Genomic DNA, 22148 nt, shown 5'->3' on the forward strand with positions numbered 1-22148 from the left:
TCCCAGTGGAGAGAAAAAAAGTCATTTTATTCAGATGAGGCACTTTCAATGTGTGTGTGTGTGTGCGCGCACGCACGCACGTATGCATGGGAAATAGTAGAGATGGTGCAGGATAATAAATACTGAGAGGGTAGAGGAACACTCCCCTGAGCTGGCAGGAGGTGTGGCAGCAATGTACAGAGCCTAGGAGTAGAGTCCAGGGATGAAGAGGTGGGTTCAAGGCTGGCTTGGAGGCTGAGGTGTTCCCCTCAGCATAAGAAGCCAAAGAAATTGGAGGAGCGAGGGGGTGGGCCCATGAGCATGGGCATCTGGTTCTTGTGGGTGATCTTGATCTGGAAGGGAAGGGGGCATGTTCAGAGGCAGGACCCCATTCCCTTTGGACTGGAGCAGTAGAGATTGAGGGAAAATCTGTGGGGTGAGGGGGAGTTGCCAGGGTCCTAGAGAGGCCATGGCAGGAAGCCTGGGGCTAAGAAATCATGACTTGGGAGGAATGGTGCACAGGGGAACGTGAGACATTGGGATGGAGTAAGGAAGCTGTGGAAGGGAGGTTTCGGATTCACAAAGCCTGAGGGTGCCATTTTGGGCAGGCATAGGCAATACTCACTGTACAGGGTGTCTGCATCCAGGGTTCTCCATCAATCTGCATGGGGAGGGTTTTTGTGGTGCTGTGGGAGGCCAAGGCAGATTGGTGGAGATTTCTTTACCAACTGAATACCAAAACTCTGTTTCTTAGCTTGGTTTTGAGACCCTTTGTTACCAAGGAAGATCTCCTAGTACAGCTCCTCCCTACCATCCCCATGACCCTTCTGCTCTCCCGGCCCTACTCCTTCCCTCAGAGCCCCTGGCCAGAGTTTTCCTTACTGGAAGGTGATTTCAGAGCACTTGGCCAGCCGATGTCCAGCATTCTTGAGCTTGGTATAAATCTGGCCCATCTCAATTGCACCCTCCAGCCCTACTACTTCCAGCCGCTTGTCGCTTAGGTCTGTGGGTGGGAAGTAAGGAGATAGGTTTTGCAGGAGCGGGGTGCCTCCAAATGGAGCCACACCTTCCCCTTGGTCCTGCCCACTCAGTTCCCAAGACTGCTCACCTGGTACACAGGTTTTCAGGATATCCGGGTCAGTGATGACTTTAGCTGTAGCGCCTAAGGCCTGGTTGATTCCATGGGTATCTCCATGAGGTCTCTTGGTATCACCCCAGAGGTTGGAACCACCATGCATGCTAGGGATGTTCAGCACTGCGATGCCTTCTAGTGACAGGTTGCTCAGATCCAGTGGTTTCCCACAGATCTGAGAAGAGGAGAGCACAAATCCTTACTTCCTGTCATAATCATGGATGCGACCCCTCCCTCCACCAGATGACAAACTGGGAAGGCCAGGAGTTGGGGGTTTGCAAAGGATGGCAGGAAATAGGGACCAGTTGTATTGAGAACCCGGGAAATTGGGAATGGAGAGCTGGGAGGTCAGAGTATAGGTTCAAGAATAGGGGAAGTTCCTGAGGGCACCTGTGGAGGGAGAGATTAAGATATAAGAAAGTGAGAAGCATGTAGGGTTGGCCCTCATCACACCCACCTCAACTGTCAAAGACTCCTCCAGCTTTTTGCATGTTGAGAAGATGGATTCAGAAGTGGCAAATTCGAAGTACCATAGCTTGTTCTTCATTCTGTGTCAGCCCCAACATAAGGCCCAAGAGGGAGGGGACAAGTTACACAGTGTTGGCAGAGGAGGGCTAAGTGACAGGGAAGGACATCAACCTCCTGACTCCAGTCCTTTAGGGAAGAGGATGGCTTTGATTGAGGGGCTTCTCAGAGGTGCCACTGTTCATCTAAGTGCTCTGAGTCAAACTTGGCCACAATCTGGTCCTTCCCACTGTGTATGGCCACCCCCACCTCCCTCTCCCTCACCTGCTGTTGAACTTCTCAGGATATTTCTCTCGCATGATGTGGAATCGGTGAGCAATAGAGGCATCCTGGGGAGTTCAGGGCATGTAGGATCAGAGGCCTGCCTCCTCTCTCGGCACAGAATACTCTCTTTAATTCCCCCATTCGGCAGCAGTATGTCCCATGTTCTTTTCTTGCAACTCACACCACTGTACCCCACCCGCCATTTCCCTGTGTCACAGCTCCCTTAACCTCTACCTCCTCTTTCTAACCAGCTCTAGCTTCTTGCTGCTGAACCCATACTTCCTCCCTAGCCCCCATGCCCCATTTCACTGACCACACCAATGGAGAAGTAGTTATTGATGATTTGAAAGGGGACTGGGTCACTCTTTTCTTCAGTTTGTTGAGGTATCACCTCCACGGACCATCGATCCATATGTACCACCTTACTCATCTCTAAATCCTTGAGGATCTTCCCCAAATTCTGCCCCTCATACCCTAAGGATGGGGGAGAAGACAGGTTAGAACTAAGCCATGGGTCTCAGAGGGTCCTCTTCTCAGCTCCCAGCCCCACAGATTCCCAGAGATCCTCTGCCCTGCTTCTGCAGACCCTCCTAGCCCTAGCCAGTGAAACAGCGGGGAGCAGGATGCCTCAGTGGCTCAGTTGGTTAAGCATCTGCCTTCAGCTCAGGTCATGATCCCAGGGTCCTGGGATCCAGCCCCACATGAGGCTCCCTGCTCAGTGGGGGGGAGCGTGCTTCTCCCTCTGCCTGCTGCTCCCCCTGCTTGCTGTCTCTCTCTTTCTGACAAATAAATAAAATCTTAAAAAAAAGAAATACAGGGCAGGGTGCTTGGTCCTAGCTCCCATGGACCAATCTTTCTCTCTTTAAATGTAAGCTCTATGTCCAACGTGGGGCTCAAAATCACGACCCTGAGAACAAGAGTCACATGCTCTACTGACTGAGCCAGCCAGGTGCCCTTTCCATGGAACAATCTTTTTTTTTTTTTTAAGATTTTATTTATTTATTTGCAGATAGACAGGGAGAGAAGGAACACAAGCAGGGGGAGTGGGAGAGGGAGAAGCGGGCTTCCTGCTGAGCAGGGAGCCCGATGTGGGGCTTGATCCCAGGATCCTGGGATCATGAACTGAGCCGAAGGCAGACGCTTAATGACTGAGCCACCCAGGTGCCACTCCATGGAACAATCTTAAGGTCAGCCCCTGCTGACCCTTTTCTCCACACTGTCATAGAGAGTGAGTTTCCGGTATGTGTATGCATCTAACAATAACACCAAAGTTCATCTGAAAGATTAGCGGAAACAGCCAGGAAGATACAAAACACTGAAAAAGATGAGTGATGAATAAGGATTCTCTCGCGCACACACACACACACACACTTTCTTTCCCTATTCTACCAGAGAGAACACAGTATGAAGCAGTGGTATCAAAGCACTGACACCGGCACAGTGTATAGAATAAGAAGCTCAGTAGTAAGGAACAGAGCGCCTACAAATAGCCTCAAATATACGTGGAAATTTAGTATATGATGGCATTTCAAAGACATGGGAAAAGATAGATTATTCAATAAAGGGTGCTGGATGTGGAAGTCACTATTATTTTTTTTTTTAAGATTTTATTTATTTATTTGACAGAGAGAGACACAGTGAGAGCAGGAACACAAGCAGGGGGAGTGGGAGAGGGAGAAGCAGACTCCCCGCAGAGCAGGGAGCCTGATGCGGGACTCGATCCCAGGACCCTGGGATCATGACCCGGGCAGAAGGCAGATGCTTAACGACTGAGCCACCCAGGTGCCCCAGAAGTCACTCTTTATACCAAAATAAATTCAAGATGTGTCAAAGAATTTAAATGTAAAAAAATGAAGCAGAATTTGTACTAGCAGAAAACATGAGTGCATATTTTTGAAATCTTTGAGTGGAAAAGGCTGTTCTAGAGCATAATACAAAACTGGGAGCCAAAAAGGGAGAAGACTGATAAATAAAGATTTTTTAAAGATTTTATTTATTTATTCGTCAGAGGGAGAGAGAGAGAGAGAGAGTGCACAAGCAGGGAGAGGAGCAGACAAAGGGAGAAGCAGGCTCCCCACTGAGCAAGGAGCCTCATGTAGGACTCGATCCCAGGACCCTGGGATCATGACCTGAGCTGAAGGCACTTAACTGACTGAGCCCCCCAGGTGTCCCTGGTAAATACAATTATATTAAAATTTAAAACTTCCTGGAGCACCTGGGTGCCTCAGTTGGTTGAGTGTCTGACTCTTGGTTTTGGCTAGGGTCATAATCTCAGAGTTGGGGGGTCGAGCCCCACATCAGGCTCCATGCTCAGCGGGGGTCTGCTTGGGATTCTCTCTTTCATTCTCCCTCTGCCCCTTCCCCCATGCTCGCTCTCTCTCTCTCTAAGAAAGAAAGAAATCTAAAATTTAAAACTTCTTTGGTTAAATAAACACACACCTAAAAAAATACAAACTGGGAAAAAATATCTGCAGCACATATAATAGACTAACTTCACCAACATTCGAAAAATGCTTATAAATCACTAAATCTAAAAAGTCAATAGGAAATGGGCAAATAACACAAATAAACCAATCACAGAAGAAGAAATACAAATGACCAATATGCAGATTAAAGATGCTCAGTATTGGGGCACCTGGGTGGCTCAGTCAGTTAAGGGTCTGTCTTCTGCTCAGGGTCCTGGGATGGAGCCCCATGTCAGACTCCCTGCTCAGTGGGGAGTCTGCTTCTCCCTCTCCCTTTGCCCCTCCCCCTGCTTGTGGTTTCTCTCTCTCTCAAATGAATAAATAAAATCTTAAAAAAAAAAAGATGCTCAGTATTACTAACAATTAAAACAACTGTAAATTAAAACAATTGGTTGACTTTTTGTTGCCTATTGTATTGATAAAGTATAAAGAGATTGACAAAACCAAGTGTTGATGAGATTATGAGTAAACCAACACTCTCATGTGCTGTTAGTTGAAGCATAAATTGGTATTCCATTTTGGAAGGCAATTTGGCAATTTTTATCACAATGCTATCAAATTTTATCAAAACAAGTACTTTGATGCAGCAATTCCACTTTTAGAAATTTCTCCTACAGAAATGGACATACAGGGGCGCCTGGGTGGCTCAGTCGTTTAGCATCTGCCTTCGGCTCAGGTCCTGATCCCAGGGTCCTGGGATCGAGCCCCACATTGGGCTCCCTGCTCAGCGGGAAGCCTGCTTCTCCCTCTCCCACTCCCCCTGCTTGTGTTCCCTCTCTCTGTCAAATAAACAAATAAAATCTTTAAAAAAAATGGACATACATGTAAACAGAGATGTATGTACAAGGATGTTTGCTGAGGTACTCTCTAAAACAGCAAAAAATTGGAAACAATCTAAATGCCCTTTAGCAGGGGAAGGTTATATAAATTATGGCAAATCCATGCCAAGAAATAATGTACAACCACTGAATATAGAATGTAATCTATATGTACTAACATGGAAAGATCTCCAAGACATATTATTCAATGAAAAAAGAAATCCCAGAACAATCTCTGTAGTATGTTCCCATTTATGTTTGTTTAAAAGTTGTGTGTGTGTACATATAAAAACAGGAAAATGAATGCAAATAGGACACAGTGGTTAGCTCTGGGAAGGGACGTAGGGGGAGGAGACCTATACGTGAACACTTACACATTTTACTTTGTAAAGTCTTTTACAGTGAACATGTACTGGGGGTGGGGGAATGTGTTAGCCCGGTGATGGGTATTAAGGAGGGCACGTTCTGCATGGAGCACTGGGTGTTATACGAAAACAATGGATCATGGATCACCACATCAAAAACTAATGATGTATTGTATGGTGACTAACATAACATAATAAAATAAAATTAAAAAAAAAGAAAATGGGGTGCCTGGGTGGCTCAGTTGGTTGGGCGACTGCCTTCGGCTCAGGTCATGATCCTGGAGTCCCGGGATCGAGTCCCACATTGGGCTCCCTGCTCGGCGGGGAGTCTGCTTCTCCCTCTGACCTTCCCCCCTCTCATGCTCTCTCTCTATCTCATTGTCTCTCAAATGAATAAATAAAATCTTAAAAAAAAAAAAAGAAAATGTACTGATATATTATTTGTGTAACTTTTTTTTATTTGTATAACTTTTAAAAAGAAAATAACTAGCCAAATATAAAATGTTTGTACTCTTGAGCCAGCAATTCTAGAAATATCTCCTAGAGAAATTCTCACATCTGTGTGCAGAGATAGATGTGCAAGGTGTTCACTGCAGCATGGTTGGTAATAAAAAACTGACCACTACCCAAATGTCTATCAATAGGGGACACAATGGAATGCTATTCAGTAGTAAAAAGAGTGATGTAAATCTGACTGTACTGAAATATAATGATAACCACGATGAACTGTTTAGTTTTAAAAAAAGAAGAAAAACATCAATAGAATGATCTCATTGTTTAAGTACATATTAGTCTAGAAAGAAAAACATGGAGGAATAGATTCCAAAACTTTAGGGAGTAGATTACAGGGAACTTTTTTGGCATGTGTATCTGAAATGTTTGAATTATTTTTTTTTAAGATTTTATTTATTTATTTGACAAAGAGACACAGCGAGAGAAGGAACACAAGCAGGGGGAGTGGGAGAGGGAGAAGCAGGCTTCCCACTGAGCAGGGAGCCCAATGCAGGGCTTGATCCCAGGACCCTGGGATCTTGACCTGAGCCGAAGGCAGACACTTAACCAACTGAGCCACCCAGGAGCCCCTGAATTATTTTTTACCACAAGAATGTATTACTTTTGTAATTGGGGAAAAAAAGATTTAAAAAAAGTAAGTCTCCACTTCCTCACATTCCACTGATGGTTCAACCCACTGTAATTTGCCTTTCACCATGCCACCCTGCTGAAACTCTTCTGGCAAAGATTGCCAATAATTCCTGCCAAAACCAACAGTAAATCTTTAGTTCTCATTTTAACTCATGAAACTCCTCATTTGGCCTCTAATATACCATTCTCTAAGCTACAGAGGATCCTCTCTGATTGTTCCTTCTTGGTGTCTGTGGTAGGCAGAATAGTGGCCTCTTAAAGATGTCTGCAGTATTTTTATTTTTATTTATTTATTTTTAGGATTTATTTAGTTTAGAGAGAACACATGCATGCGCCTTTGGAAGTGAGTAGGGGGACGGGGCAGAGGGAGAGGGGAAGCAGACTCCCCACTGAGCTAGGAACCCAGCCTGAGATCTTCCCACCTGGAGATCATGACCTGAGCCGAAACCAAGAGCCAGACGCTTAATCAACTGAGCCACCCAGGCACCCCTGTGTTCTTTTTTATTTTTAAGTAATTGCTACACTCAATGTGAGGCTTGAAACTACAACCCCGAGATCAAGAGTTGCATGCTCTACTGACTGAGCCAGCCGGGTGCCCAAAGATGTCCACATTTTTATCTCCAGAGTCTGTGAATATGTTGCCTTACATGGCAAAAGAGACTTTGTTAATGTGATTAAATTAAGGATTTTTTTTTTTTTTTTAAGTAAGCCTACACCCAACATGGGGCTTGAACTCATGACCTGACCTGGAGATCAACAGTTGCATTCTTTTTTTTTTTTTTAAGATTTTATTTATTTTGGGGCGCTTGGGTGGCTCAGTCATTAAGCGTCTGCCTTCGGCTCAGGTCATGATCTCAGGGTCCTGGGATCGAGTCCCACATCGGGCTCCCTGCTCGGCGGGAAGCCTGCTTCTCCTTCTCCCACTCCCCCTGCTTGTGTTCCCTCTCTTGCTGTGTCTCTCTCTGTCCAATAAATAAAATCTTAAAAAAAAAAAAAGATTTTGTTTATTTATTTGTCAGAGAGAGAGCGAGCACAAGCAGGCGGGGTACCAGGCAGAGGGAGATGCAGGCTCCCTGCTGAGCAGGGATCATGACCTGAGCCGAAGGCAGATGCTTAACCAACTGAGACACCCAGGTGCCCTATATACAAGATTTAGATTATAATATGTACTCAGAGATATTTCTACATTCTGGAATAGTATTTTATTTACACAACAATTTTTATTACATATATATAGAGAGAACATAATTTATATATATAAGTATATATAAAATAGGTATATATATATATATATATATTTTTTTTTTCTTTGAGTTACATTTTTCATGAGTTCAGGAGTTCCCTATGGTTCAGGGTTTGCAAATTCAAATGCCTCAGTGGCTAGAAAGGTGAAATGAATGAGTGAATAGTAGGGAGCTGAGAAGATTGCGGTGAACTGCAGAATATATGACCCACTTCTTAGAAATAAGCAAGGTTTAAAAAATTTAAAACACTGCAAGGCAAACAATGCAAAACAATACAAGTCATTTCTGTGGGCTGTCTGCTTTCAATCTCTGGCAGGATAAAGTAAAAAACTCCTCAGCACAGCATTCATGACCCTCCATAATCTGGACCCGGTTCAACTCAGTCCTTCCTCTCCCCATTCCCCACCTTGCACTGCATGTCCCAGTCATAATGAATGACTCACACTCCCTAATGCATGCACTACAATGCTGTTTGGCCTTACACAACTTCTACCTAGAATGCCTTTCACTCTCCTTCCATAACTTCTGCAAGATCTCAGAGCTGGACTCTGAGTCCAACAGCCTCAAACAAAGACACTTCAAACTCAACCTGCCCCACCCTGACCTCTTTATCTACCAATACCATCCCTTGAACTCTTTCTGTTTGTAAGGAGACTAGAAAGAGTCTAGAGATCAGAGTACATTTAAGAGACTGTTGCGACTGACTTGGGAAGAAATGATTATAAATGAATGAATGACCCCCGATTAACTGGCTGAGTGGTTGAATGAATCATGGCCAAGCTCCCTGCTAGCTCCATCACTGAACATCTGGTTTAGCTCTTATACAACCTTTCTTATTCCCACGTTGTCCTCCGTATTCCTTGATTCTCTGAGCCCGAAGAATTGGTTGGGAGAAATAGAAGGATATTTTTTGGTATATGGGGAAGAGGACTGTCACCCTGACCCTTCTAGGCTCAGACTGTGGTCTTTGCTTCATCCCAAGCTTTCTTCCTTGGGGACAATCCACTTTGGTAACCACCTATCCGTGCCTCTCTTCTTCCCCAACCTTCTTTCTTTTCTTTTCTTTTTTTTTTAAAGATTTTATTTATTTATTCATGAGAGACAGAGAGAGAGACAGAGGCAGAGGGAGAAGCAGGCTCCCCGCAGAGCAGGGAGCCCGATGCGGGACTCGATCCCAGGACCCTGGGATCATGACCTGAGCCGAAGGCAGAGGCTTAACCGACTGAGCCACCCAGGCGTCCCCCCAACCTTCTTTCTATAACAATGCCTAGACACCTTCTCTATGTGCCTTTCCCTTCCTACCCAACTCCTCATCTCCCAGGAAAACAGTTTCTAACCACTTACCTCCTCCCCATCTTAGGCACCGAGCCAGATCATTTCCAGTGCCCAGGGGCAACACAGCAACAGGAGGGACAACAGGCAAGTTGGCTTTGTCTAGGAAAGCAGGTCAGGGGATGGATGGAGGGAGTTAGCGCTAGAAGGCCAATGCCCCCGTGCCCTTCCCAGAGCCTCTCCCTGTACTGACCTATGGTCTCCAGAATCCAGCCTACTGTGCCATCTCCACCACACACCAAAATCCGGCAACCGGGAACATCCCTGAAGAATCTGAGCCTGAGATAGAAGGGAAGAGAGAAGATGAGGAAGGACAATAGGATTGAGTCTACCAACTCCTGGACAGGCAGATTACTTCTTATCTCTCATTCCGTATGACCCCCCCTTCCCTTTGTCAAAAGACTTGTTTTTGTTAAGGTCAGAGAAAAAATACAATGGGGAAAGTTATAGCCACTCCTCAGTGGTTAGGGAGAAACTGGTATCTTTATGTTTTGAGAGCAGAACAAAGATCAGAGAACTCAGGGGCATGGGGATACCCAGCGACATTACTAAAAGCAGCATTCTGAATTCTGCTTTCTTGGGGTCCCCTAGCCCTGTCCTCCCAACATGTATTCTTTTCTGCTCTCCCCCAACATACACAGGCAGACACATACAAACACTGTGATACAGTCCCCAACCTATACTCACCCTGCCTCAGGACCATCCTTTAGGAGGTTGAATACCTGTCGAGGATTTAGTAGATACTGGAATTTCCAAAGCACCCTGTATGAGGGAAAAAGGAAAGTTTATGGTAGGGGATGGACAGTCTGTACTCCATCCTCTTGATGTCCTCCTCAAGGTATGTCCCCTCCATACACACAGATTCCCCAACCTCTATCGGTCCTCCTTCTCCATCTTAGAAGACCCAGTATATCTTTTCTCACCTCTCCCCCTGCTTCCCGCCACTCTTAGGGTTGACAAAGACCAGAAGTGGGTGGGTGTTAGAAACAGGGTCAATCTGCATTTGGGGAAAAAACAAGGATAAGGAAAACAGGATTTTGCCAGTTAAGATGGGCCCTGGAGACAATGACAGAAGGCTGGCCTGCCCCCAAAGATGCTTTCCCCTTCCCCTACCACAGTGGGGCTTCTGGAGAACAAGCATCATTCCCCATGTTTCCCACTTCATTCCCTCCTATGAGGGCTCCAGCCAAGAAACACCCACCCCCTTCATGTACCCGCAGAGCCTCAAAGGTGCTCAAATTTAAGTCATCCATGGTCTTCTGGCTTGTTTTGCTAACTTTACGCTCCTGTCCAGAGGCCTAGAAAGGGAGGGAAGCAAACGGAAGGAAAACTGGATTGTATGTGAATCCCTAAACAGATAACGGTCTGACCTGAATCCTAAAAGTATAGGTTCTCTGCTATAAAGGGACATGGCGTGTGTGTGTGTGTTTATATCAGGGGAAGCACTCCTCCTGTCCCCTCCTAGCCACTGCCCAAGGGTCTTACCAGGACACTGGGATAGATGGAAGATGGAGGCAGGATGTGATCCCTGAGCAGCCCACAGTCACACTCATGACCCATGGCTTGCAGGCAGTCATCATGAATCTGAAGGACAAGGTGGGCATACAGACATCATGGAGGGAACCCATCAGCTCTCAACTCTGAGGGTCTAGTACTGGAAAGAGAGCCCTTGGGAGCAAGGGCAACTGTGGCTATGAGGGAGATGTAGTCAGGGAGACCAGTGCAGAGGGCAGTTTAGGGAGGAGCCCCAAGGCGGAGGCTGGAGAGCTCCCAAACTGACCTCTAGGTGGCACCACACACAATGCAGTCCGACTAGACTGTGGTAAATGCGGATCTTCTTCTGACAGCGGTCGCATCGGCCAGACTCACAGCCTCCTCTCACCCACACATGTGATTGGATCTTGGGGAGAAAGGCAATCCCTAGTCTGAGAGGGTCTGAGCAGGGACGAGGGGAAGGGCTGAGGGCAGCAACGGGCCAAGGGCCAGGATGCGGGTGGTACTGGGGTGGGCCTGCAGTCACTCACACCAATGTCCTTCCGAGACTTGGCATAGGTGCTGACTTCACAAGGCAAGGCCTTCATGGCACACTGGTCATGAACGACGTACTTACAGACTGGGCGAGAAGGAAGAGGGTCAGAGCCTTAGTTACAGCCCCTCCGCCATCTCCTCCTTAGCTGGGTGTAAGGCGGGATCATTCACTTAAACTATGAGAGTGGGGTAGAGAATTAAAGTTTGAGGTGGGGGCTCAACTCCAAGACCTGTGCCTTTTGCTCACTCTTCCCCGTGAAAGAGCAATTGCTACCACATGCCTACCCCCACTCCTCCTAAATGCCGGGGACTCAGCTGGAAGATGCAAAGGCCTAGATTTAACAATAGCAATGGCAATAATAGCAGCTAATTTTTATTGCAGACTTAATAATATGAACATGTACCATGCAAAGTACTTTCCTTGCATCCGCTTATTTGATGCTCACAGTTACCTCATTTTCAGGCGAGGAAACCTCATTTTATTTATTTATTTATTTATTTATTTATTTTTATTTTTTTTTAAAGATTTTATTTATTTATTTGAGAGAGAGAGAATGAGAGACAGAGAGCATGAGAGGGAGGAGGGTCAGAGGGAGAAGCAGACTCCCTGCCGAGCAGGAAGCCCTATGCGGGACTCGATCCCGGGACTCCAGGATCATGACCTGAGCCGAAGGCAGTCGCCCAACCAACTGAGCCACCCAGGCGCCCAGAAACCTCATTTTAAATTGAGGCTTCAAGAAGGTATGTGGCCATGTGGTACACCTGAAACTAATGTAACATTATGCGTCAACTATACTTCAAGAAAGAAAGAAAGGGGGGCGCCTGGGTGGCTCAGTCGTTGGGCGTCTGCCTTCGGCTCAGGTCATGATCCCAGGGTCCTGGGATCGAGTCCTGCATCGGGCTCCCTGCTCGGCAGGAAGCCTGCTTCTTCCTCTCCCACTCTCCCTGCTTGTGTTCCTGCTCTCGCTATCTCTCTGTCAAATAAATAAATAAAATCTTAAAAAAAAAAGAAAGAAAGGAAGAGAAAGCTGTGTGGCTTTCCCGCCTAACTAGCCAATGGCAGAGCCCAGGACTCAAACCCAGGTCTCTCGAAGGTCAAAGCAGCATGCTCCTGCAAATAGCTGGGCTGCCCCTCTGCCCCCACACTCCCAGGCCCCACCACTCACGGTTACAGCTCAGCCCCTGTTTGCCAAGACCGATGCTCGACTCGCACAAGTTGCAGTAGACCGGTCGGGGGAACCTCTTGGGTCTCCACAGGTGCTGCCCATTGTCCTTCAGAGTCTGGGAGGACACAGCAGATGCTAGGGAGGGCCTAAGCCCTTAGAGCACCAGCCTCTGGCACACACAACCCAAGGCAGCTATCTTACCCATCTCCACAAGCCTCTCCTACTCACCATCTCCAAACCCAGCAGCACGAGCAGGGGCACAGTGGTGGCCCCAGCCCGGAGCCACTCGGCGAGGGAGACAGAACCACTGCCGTCATAGTCAATCTCTTTCATCATCTCCTGAAGAATCTGAGCAGGGAACGGAGGGGACTTCTGGTGTGAGTGGCCCCTCACATCTGACACCTCTGCCCCCTAGGACATCCGGCCCAGCCACCCTCACCAAGGGAACGCGGCTGCCTGTCAGAGATGGGGTAGGGTAGATGCAGGACTCACCAGGGAGAAGGCACAAGGAGGGACATGAAGGAAAGACTGCCTTACCGGCCTCAGCTCAGACACATCCCAATCCAGGTATTCAGCCACTCGCATCATCTGTATGATGAGTCTGTCCACTTCCTGGAGACCAAGAATTAAGAACCAGAGCCATATCCCACCTCACTACCACCATTCAAACTCTTCCCTAGAAATCCTGGGTTCTGCCCCGAGAGCCACCTCTCATTCTCAGGTGTCTCTGCCAAGTAAATGAATGTCTATGTGTGTTGGTATGTTTGCAAGGTAGCCCCCGATTCATGTGTCTAGCCTCCTCTTCTAGGAACCAAGAGCTGGGGACCCACTCCCAAATTTAGTCCTGGAGGACTTGACTTCTCCCTCTAGCTTCCTCTGCTTCTTAAGACCCTGGAAGAGTTGGGACAGGAGGGCACAGACAAATGGACACATACTCCCTTGGCCAGCATACAGGTCCCCCAACTCACTGAGCTGTCCAGGATTCCATTTCTGTCCGTGTCGTACAGCTTGAAGGTGACTGTGGGGTGTTTTAGGGGGGCCAGGGTCAGTTTGTGAGGGATACCCCCCAAATTCATAACAGAATACAGGGGAAATAAAGAGATGGGAGACATCTTTTAGATGAAGAGCCCAGAGCCTGGTGCTGGGACTGAGAGAGGAGACAAAAAGGGAGGGGAAACACCCTTGGTGAATCTAATAGGGGAGACAGAACACACCTCCCACAACCCAAGAAAAACCCAGGCCACCTACATGAAAACGCACAGGACATGGGAACTGGGGTGACTATGGTAAATGGCATTAGGAATAAGGAGTCTAGGGGAACAGAGGAAATGGGCCCATTCTCTGGCCCCACCTTTGTCTGGCCCTATCAGCCTTTAGGAATCCTGAAAAAATGAGGGAAGGAAGGCTCACATTCCCTCCCCTCTCCCAGTCCAGGATGGCCACTCACATTCTAGCTTGTCTTCTGGCCGGCCACCCTCCAGAAGGGAAAAGTAGCAGGAGACATCACTGAGACACACCACATCTGGTTACAGAAAGGACAGCAGATCTGAGGTTGGGGGTCTCTCTACTCTGGCTCTTCTCTTTTCCTTTGTTCCAACTCTTCCCTTTAACTTTCCTCCCTCCAGCTCCTAGGCCAGCATGGCCATCCTCCACCTCTCTTCCCCAACCCTGCCTCCAACATGTGACTCAATTCAACTCAATTCAACTCTCCCAAAACCCATACTACTTTGACTTTTCTTCCGGAAGTCCAGCTCAGTCCCACCTTCATGACCATACCATTTTCCACAGTGTCTTCTAAGTGACCCATCTTGAAGGACTGAAACAGTGCCAGGCTTAGGTGATTGGGAATGTTATCTGCTTCCAGATAGATTTTCAAAAATTGCTGGAATCCCTCGTACCCAATGGCCTATGATGAGAGCAAGCATTACCCTAGGGAGTGTACAGGATGGGAGGTGGGGACTGAAGAATTAGGAGTAGTAAGGACAGAGACAACAAGTGTAGAGCTAAGAAGCATCTAAGGCAGACTATGGTTTCTTCTCAAGGCTGAGTCCTCAATTACAATCTCTTGCTTTGTCCTATAGCAATAGCTGTGGTAACAAAGGACACTGGGGTATCGAGAGGGAGAACAGAAAGGGGTGGGCCCAGAATAATCCCTGGAAGTTGGGGATCCCAGCAGAGTAGCAAAATCAAAGATGGGAAGAGTTGGTCAAGGAGAGGATTTCCCAGCTGCCACTCACATCTCCTTGGAGATATTCAGCCATTTCACCATCCTCAAAGAGCTTTAGGACATCGCTGACCTTGTTGGTAGAGTCTAGGGTATGAAGAGGATGAAGGAAGAGCATTAGCCTGGTTTGGTTCTCCCTGCCCTCTGCTGGAGTCCCACCCAGACATCCAACAGGAAAAAAGATTCAAGTGAGATGAAGAAGAAATTCCAGGAAGAAACCCAGAAATGCAGAGAGAAATATCGAGAGAATAACATTTCAGATGCTCCAGAGTGGTACCTCTGTTTACATCTCTTCTCTGAGACTTGGAGCAGGCAGCTGAAGTTCAGAGAAGGTAGGTGGAAAGCTGAGACCACAAGACATCTCCCATCTCCCTCTCCTCCCTTTCCCAGCCATAGGCATATCTCAGGAGCTGACTGGCTTAAGGCCACTGGGGAAACTAGGGAAAGGGGGGGATGAGGAGCAGGGATTCTTCAGGATGGAGAGGAAGACTCACATTCCATGTACTTTTGCAGCTGGGCAAAATCATTGGGGCTTATTAGGCCCTTCTCCTTGGCCATCTTTCTTTTTTTCTTAAGGAAGGCCACAAAGGCAGCTTGGTAGTACTTCTCACGCCTGGATCTATGCTTCCAAGGGTAGGTCTGGAGGGAGATGAGAAGAGTATGTGGCATGAAGAGCCAGCTGTCTGCCTGTCTCTGCTTCTGTCCGCTCCATTAATTCTCCACTCCCACTATTATTTCTGTTCTTTCCTTGTCTCTGAGTCCCTCCCAAGTCTCTTCCTTTCCCCCTGTACCTCTCCCTTATGTTTGTCTCTCCCTAACCGAGTCTATCCTGTCTCTGTTTCTCTGACTCATCTCTGACTCTCTCCTCTCCATTTCTGGATCCTTCTTCAGCTCTCTGATTTCTCCCCCAATCTGTCTTGATTCATTTCTGAATCCCCCCCCCCCCCGCCGCTTTACAAGTCTATATGTGTCTCTGTGGGTGTGTCCCTCGCCTGTTTCTACCTTTTCTCTCGCCACCCCCAGTCTCTGCAGTCTCTCCTGAACCCGCGCTCTCTCCCATCTCGGATCCCGCAGTCCTGGCCCTTCGGCCCTTCGGATAGTTCTAACTACGGTTGCGGCACGCCTCCCCGGCCACGATCCCATCTTGCTCCGCCTCCAGCCTCGGTCCCCAGCCCCGCTCTGCCACCCACTTCCCGAACCACCCACGCCCCTCAACGACCTCTAGCGCTTCTGACGCGCGACACAGAACCAGCTCTGGCCAGGTCCCCAGCCCCGGCCCCGCCTCGCCTGCGCCCTTCACAGCTCCACTGGGAAGGGCGGGGACCCAGGCGCGCGAGACTGGGAGGAGGTAGGGGAAGAAGGCTCTGAGCATCTGCCTGGCTTCCCAGTTGTAGGCGGGTTGAGCTGAGTGCAGGAGTCTCAGATGCGGGGTTTTCCATGCACCCTGCTAGGTTAGCAGTATTCAGGGAGTCCTAACTTGCAGCTATGGGACCCAGGGACCAAGGAGGAGCCATCATGGGGATCGTGGTGCCCACTGGCCCTGGGGCCACGTCGCAGAGGGCAGCTTGACTTGAAGATTCAGTAACAGAATAGCGGTAATATTTCACATTAGTATAGTACAGCAGCGTTTGGAGTCCAGCAAAACTAGAGTTAGTCATAGATGGGTTCCATTCTTAGCCCTGATAGCGCTGTGTGACTGGGACAAATTACATCTGTGAAATGGGAAGAATGATACCTGTCTGCCACAGTTGTGAAGATTAAGTCAAATCGTGTATGAAAAATACCCAGTATGACAACTGCATATAGAAAGCCTACAAGAAATGGTAGTTATTATTGTACTAACAATTACAATTAGAACTTAGGAGATAAGAAATTCCTGGTAGAGCCATTCTTCACATGAAGAAACTGGAGTTCGAAGACGTTGGGACTTCCCAAGTCAGGTGATAAGTGGAGGAGTCAAAGCTCTACTCCAAGAACCATGTGATGGGGCCCCTGCCTGGCTCTGTCCTCCTCTCGTTCCACTCTCCCCTCCACACACTGCCTTCTAATCTCACTGCCCTCCTTTCTGTTCCTCAAGCCAAGTTCTCCCTTGCTCAAGGCCATGAGACTTACTGTTCTCTCTGCCTAGAACACCCTTCCCCACTCTTGGCAGGGCTGCCTTCTTGCTTCAGCTGAAGTGTCAATTCCTTCAAGAGACCTTCCCTGATCCTTCCCTCCTAAGCAGCCCCCCTCTTTTGCACAGCACCCTCCTTCGTTTCCTTCATAGAACTTACGGTGAGTGGAAATTACCTTGCTAATTTATTTGCTTCTTTATTTACTGTTTGTCTTCTCCTACCGAAATGTAAGTTCCACAAGGGCAGGAACTTGTGAGTATTGCTCACCACTATATCCCAATACCTAAAACAGTGCCCAGTGTGTTGTAGGTGCTCCATATTGTTTGTACAAATCGTTGTGCAAAGTTAGGGAGGAGCCATAGGTTGGAAAATATTAGTCCAAATATGGTTAAATGGGATGCCAGAGTATCCGTCCTGACAGGGGAAGAGGAAACAATTTGGAACACACACAGGAGGTGCTAAATATTTGTTGAATGAATGAATTTTGCTAAAATGCACTTATTATCGCACTCCATCTGGGGCTTCTGCCTCCCCTTTGCCCACTTGTTTAGGGTTTGTTGGGTAAGGCTCACGGAGTCAGTTAGGGCCTACAAGAATTTCCTTTCTGATGGTGCAAGAATCTTCTTTGCAGCCTCTGCCCTTGGGACATCTCTGCTGTCCACATCTATGTAGTATACCATTCCTCTTCTGGGGGCTCTCTAGGAATACTAAGAAGGGGATCCTGGGACACTGATATTCTGGAGAAAGGACTCCACCCATCTGGCTCTTTTCAATGACTATAATCCAACTTCTACTGCCAACAGATCTAATGAATACATAATAGCCTTAGGGATAATTGGGCCTGTATGGCTTAATTAGGCTCTCTGATTACCCCTGGGGATTCTTAGATGGCTCCAAGGTTCTAGGAAATGAAATCTGGGAGAGAAAGTGACAAGGAAAGAGCAAAGGAGGGACGATGAACAGGAAAGAGGACACATCTCTCTTTTCACAACAACCCCTCCTAGCCCCCCAGATCTTGCATGTAATTTATAGTAGAGGTTAAGATAATGGGCTTTTGAATTAGACAGGCATGGATTGGAATCCTAGCTCTTGGGTGAGTTATTTCATCTTCCTGAACCTGTTTCCTCATTGGTAAAATGGGTACCTAGAGAAATCAGTCACAGCATGGAGATTAAGTAAGCTAATATACGCAATGTACTTAGCAGCTGTAAGGCACAGAGGAAGAACTCAGTAAATGTTAGCTATTGTTGTTGCTGTTATACAAGGGTGGTACACAGAGAAACACATCTGGAGATGAGGAAAAAGGGTGCCAGGAAGGCATCAGTTCTAGGAACTCCCAACAGCAGTGAAGCCCAGTTGTACACTTTCCCCCATTGTGTCATCTCAGGCACAGACAGGTAGTATTGGGATACTGCACTTTGCCTTTGGGTGAGGAGGTGGCTAGAAACTAGACTGTCAAGGTCCAAGGACACCTCTAGGCTGGGACCTTGGACATAAGGGCTCCTGGTATCTTTTCAGTTGTCCTCCTGACTTGTCTCACCGAAAGTCTGGCTGCCCCTGTTGCTGAAAGGCATATAAACTCTTAGGATCCTGGACCTTAACGAACCATAACAAGTCCAATTTTGTCCTCCCTGCTCCATCCCAGCCCTGAGGCTATAACCTGGGCTAGTCCAGGCGAATGCCAGGGTTGGGAGGGTGGGGTCTGCTGCCCGCCTGCCAGCTATCTGTGACTCACCCTTCCTTTCCCTCCTCTGGCTTCCCTGCCCACCCCTACCAACTTGAGGTGAGAAAGTAAGAAGTTGACTTGGGGGCAGAGAATCCTAGAACATCCTCAGAGCTGGGAAGTACCAACTCTCATACTTTACAGAGGAGGAAACTGAGGCCCAGACAGAGAGCCACAATCTCAGGATCACACCCAGACTCTAGACATCCTGTCTTTAGTCCATTCCATTAAATCGTAGTGCCTCTGTTTTCTAGATCTTATTTTAAACAATAAATACTAAAATTGCTGGTAACCAAGAGATAAATACGATTTCCAAGGCCAATGCAAACATTTAAAGTGTCCTTTTTCACTTCAACATTCGTCACTCCCATTCCAAGTCATATAAATTTACCATTACTCAAGAATCTGCTATGCCCCCAGAACATTCAGGCTGACCCAGCAAGAAACCCAAGAAGCAAGCCCAGGCCTGATTACCAGGACTTCTGAATCCCTTAATCACACCAGGGCCTGCATCCTCCTCCCCTTTCCCAGGACTGAGGGAAGGTCTATTCTTTCCTGCCCATGCCTGCAGCTAGTCAGTGGCCCCCGATCCCACAGAGGGAATCATTTGCCTTGAAGTCTCAAAATTCACTAAGCCTCCACAAACATTGCAGGTAGTAATGTTGCCTGATTAAGGGTGTGGTGTGTGTGTGTGTGTGTGTGTGTGTGTGAGTGAGTGTAGTACAGGAAGAAGTTACGATGTTGGCATGGTTGGGGGATGTGGGCTCATACGATCTGAGGCTGAGGAGATGCCCAGTAGTAATCCTATTTCTTCCTCAATAAAGCTCATTTCTCCCATTTAGAGGTGAAAAGTGGGATTCAGACCCAGGTAGTTTCAGAAACTTCCTGGTGACAGGTGTGGAAAGGGTAGGGGTGGGAAGTTGGGGACCAGGAGGCCAAAGAAGAACCCTTCTGCACCCGTGCAGCGCTGTGGAGGTTCCAAAACGGACTTTGCTTGACTCGGGCCCCTAGGAGCCGAGCTTCACCATCCCTCCAATGGAGGGGAAGGCAGGGGGAGTCGCTGCCTCCGGAGTTCTGGCCCAGCTCTCCCGCCGCCCCCCGCGTCCGGGCGCAAACCCTTCCAGCTACCCGCTCCAGCTGTCGGGCTTCCTCCTTCTCGGCCCGGCAGCCCTACCCCAGCCCGGCGGCGGCCCTTCCCGTGGCCCCCGCCCCCTCCTGCTCCGGGGGTGGAGAGCGGGGGGCGCGGGGGGCGGGGGGCTCGCGGGGTCTCTACCTTGCCTGCGGAGGGCGCGCGGTGGGAGCTGAAGCGCCGGCGCGGGAGCTGGAGCCCGAGCTGGCCTGGAGGGGACGGACCAGGCAGGCGCGGCCGCCGCGAGGCCGCCCCGTTCCTGACGACACAGCTGCCCGCCCCCCGCCCCGAGCTGCCCGCCCGCGCCCAGTGCCCGCGCCCCCGACTCCGGGAACTCCAGTCTGGAGAGGCCCCTGTTTCCAGGTCACCAAGCCTGAGCCCCCAACCTCCCCAATGTCTCCAGGGTTCTGGTCTGCGCCACTTTCTCCACGTTCTGCGCTTCTCATCTTCTTCCCGCCTCGGGATAGCTCGGTTTCTATCCATCTTCCCTTCTTTCTAATCACTCACAGCCTCTCTCCTCATCCCAACCGTGGGAGGTCATGAGAGAGGGCGGGGCCGCTGGTGGCACAGCTTGGCAGGGGCCCACCGAGGCAACGTCTGACCCTCTCCTAATTGCTGCCATCCAGGGACTTTCCTTCCCAACTCCTTTCCATCCACCATTGACCAAATTCATACTCAGAAGATTCCACAGCAGCAAGCCCAGAGTCCCAGACTCTGCATCTTGGGATACAAATGCCTCCCTCCTCCCATGGGCTCCGCAGTGCTTAACACTATCTGAGGCCCACCTTTACCTCTAGGTTTCTCGCCTCCCTAAAACCCAAACCCCAGACGGCTCAGACCTGTTTTCCCCAATGTAAGTACACCTCCTTCTCTCAAGACTCGGGGCCTTCCCTTAATTCTGGGGTTGTTTAGGTGCAAAGAGCACTCTGGTCTGTGTCCACTCTTTCTCCATGCCCTAACCCTCCCACTTTACCTGCTGGCCTTGGCAGGTGCTGTAAAAGGCCCTGGCCAAAAGTAGGGGTGAGAGAAGATCCTTTCAGCTCCTCCTGTCTGGAATCTGTTCTGAAGTTGTTAAGGCTCTTGGGGCAGCATGGATGACGGTGAGGCTTGCAGTGAGTACAAGGGAGATAGACAGAGACCTAGGACTTACTGGTAGGAACTGGGGACTGGGGCATCCTGCTCCCTGGCCCCGCCCCAACCCAGGCTAACCCCCTCCTACCTCTCATTGAAGTAGGGCACAGTAACAGGGCTTGAGTTCCTGGAATCTTCCCTCTTCTACCTGGTGGTAGAAGAGAGGGGGAGGGGAGTGCTGTGTGATGTGTGTATGTTGTGTATATGCATACTCACACACATAATATATACATACTTTTGATGGGGGTTGGAGAGAAGGAATGAATACATGAGGCCCTCTAGTGGAAATAGAGGGATCTAAGCAGTTCTCGAATGTTTCCATACAGGCTTGTTGGAAAAACTCTCCTTTTTTTTTTTTTTTTAAAGATTTTATTTATTTATTTGACAGAGAGAGACACGGCGAGAGAGGGAACACAAGCAGGGGGAGTGGGAGAGGGAGAAGCAGGCTTCCTGCAGAGCGGGGAGCCCAATGCGGGGCTCCATTCCAGGACCCTGGGATCATGACCTGAGCCGAAGGCAGATGCTAAACGACTGAGCCACCCAGGTGCCCCAAAACTCTCCCATTTTTATCAGAAATGTAGCTGCTGAGTAATAGGGCTTGGGAGTATTGTTTCACCTGAACTGGAGATCTGAGGGAGGCAGGGGTTGGAGAAGGTCTGTCTCTCTGCTCCTGTCTCCCGGTCTTAAAAAGACAAGGGTTCTGCTACTCCCCATCCTTTTTCTCCCCTTCCTTTTTTTTTTTTAATTATTATTTTAAAGTAATCTCCACACCCAATATGGGACTTGAACTCACAACACTAGATCGAGTCGCATGCTCCACCCACTGATTGAGCCAGTCAGGCACCCCTATTTCCCCTTCCTATATAACCTCTTTAGTCATAAGGAACCATAAGCACTTTTGAAGGCCCATTATGCACCGGGTCCTGTGCTTAGTTCTGTAGACAGCCAAAGACATAGCCCCGCTTAAGGACTGTACCAAAGAGTGGCTTGGGGTGTGTGTGTGTGTGTGTGTGTGTGTGTGTGTGTAAAGCCTCCCCACTCTAAGCCATCCTAAACATACAATATAAGAAAGAACAAGTCTCCTAGCAGCTCTTCCAGTTTTCTGCCCCTGGACCTCTCATCTAGAATGATACTAAGCCTAAGGCACTCAGCTTTGCTTGCAAACAATGCTAGCAGTGATACCACCCTACCTATGACCTGTGTTTTTCACTCCATCATCCTCGGATATGTCTCTAATTGAAGTTAAATTGCTCCTGTTAAGACTTTTTTTTTTTTTTGAGACTTCAAAGTGGGGCACGGGGTGATCTCTCTAAGGAATAGGATGAAATCAGTCATACTCTAGGCTTCTTTGTGTCTTCTTTAGGAT

The 22148-nt window shown here is 48.5% G+C and overlaps 1 protein-coding gene across 8 annotated transcripts; it reads right to left on the minus strand.

The window, feature by feature from the left end:
- Nucleotides 1-6: 6 nt before the first annotated feature.
- DGKA (diacylglycerol kinase alpha) lies at nt 7-20760 on the minus strand. 8 transcript variants are annotated; one of them, XM_064591116.1, is made up of 24 exons: nt 20625-20760; nt 15180-15324; nt 14699-14772; nt 14238-14367; nt 13909-13983; nt 13430-13479; nt 12999-13073; nt 12690-12809; nt 12462-12576; nt 11292-11380; nt 11048-11167; nt 10753-10851; nt 10482-10565; nt 10191-10264; nt 9955-10029; nt 9461-9546; nt 9280-9369; nt 2214-2374; nt 1901-1965; nt 1569-1659; nt 1088-1286; nt 862-982; nt 605-665; nt 7-332 (listed from the first exon to the last, which is right to left on the minus strand). In XM_064591116.1, exons 2-24 carry the CDS (start codon nt 15241-15243, stop codon nt 249-251), a joined length of 2202 nt encoding a protein of 733 aa, XP_064447186.1. In that variant the 5' UTR covers nt 15244-15324; nt 20625-20760; the 3' UTR covers nt 7-248. The 8 variants fall into 8 exon arrangements, with proteins under 8 accessions (XP_064447186.1, XP_064447187.1, XP_064447185.1 ...); XM_064591117.1 differs by lacking the exon at nt 20625-20760 and adding an exon at nt 19796-19930; XM_064591115.1 differs by lacking the exon at nt 20625-20760 and adding an exon at nt 15688-15843.
- Nucleotides 20761-22148: the final 1388 nt, after the last annotated feature.

This window comes from Mirounga angustirostris, unplaced genomic scaffold (assembly GCF_029215605.1).
Source record: "Mirounga angustirostris isolate CCGP_5_RB_7025 unplaced genomic scaffold, mMirAng1.0.hap1 SCAF_5, whole genome shotgun sequence".
Lineage (NCBI taxonomy): Eukaryota > Metazoa > Chordata > Mammalia > Carnivora > Phocidae > Mirounga > Mirounga angustirostris.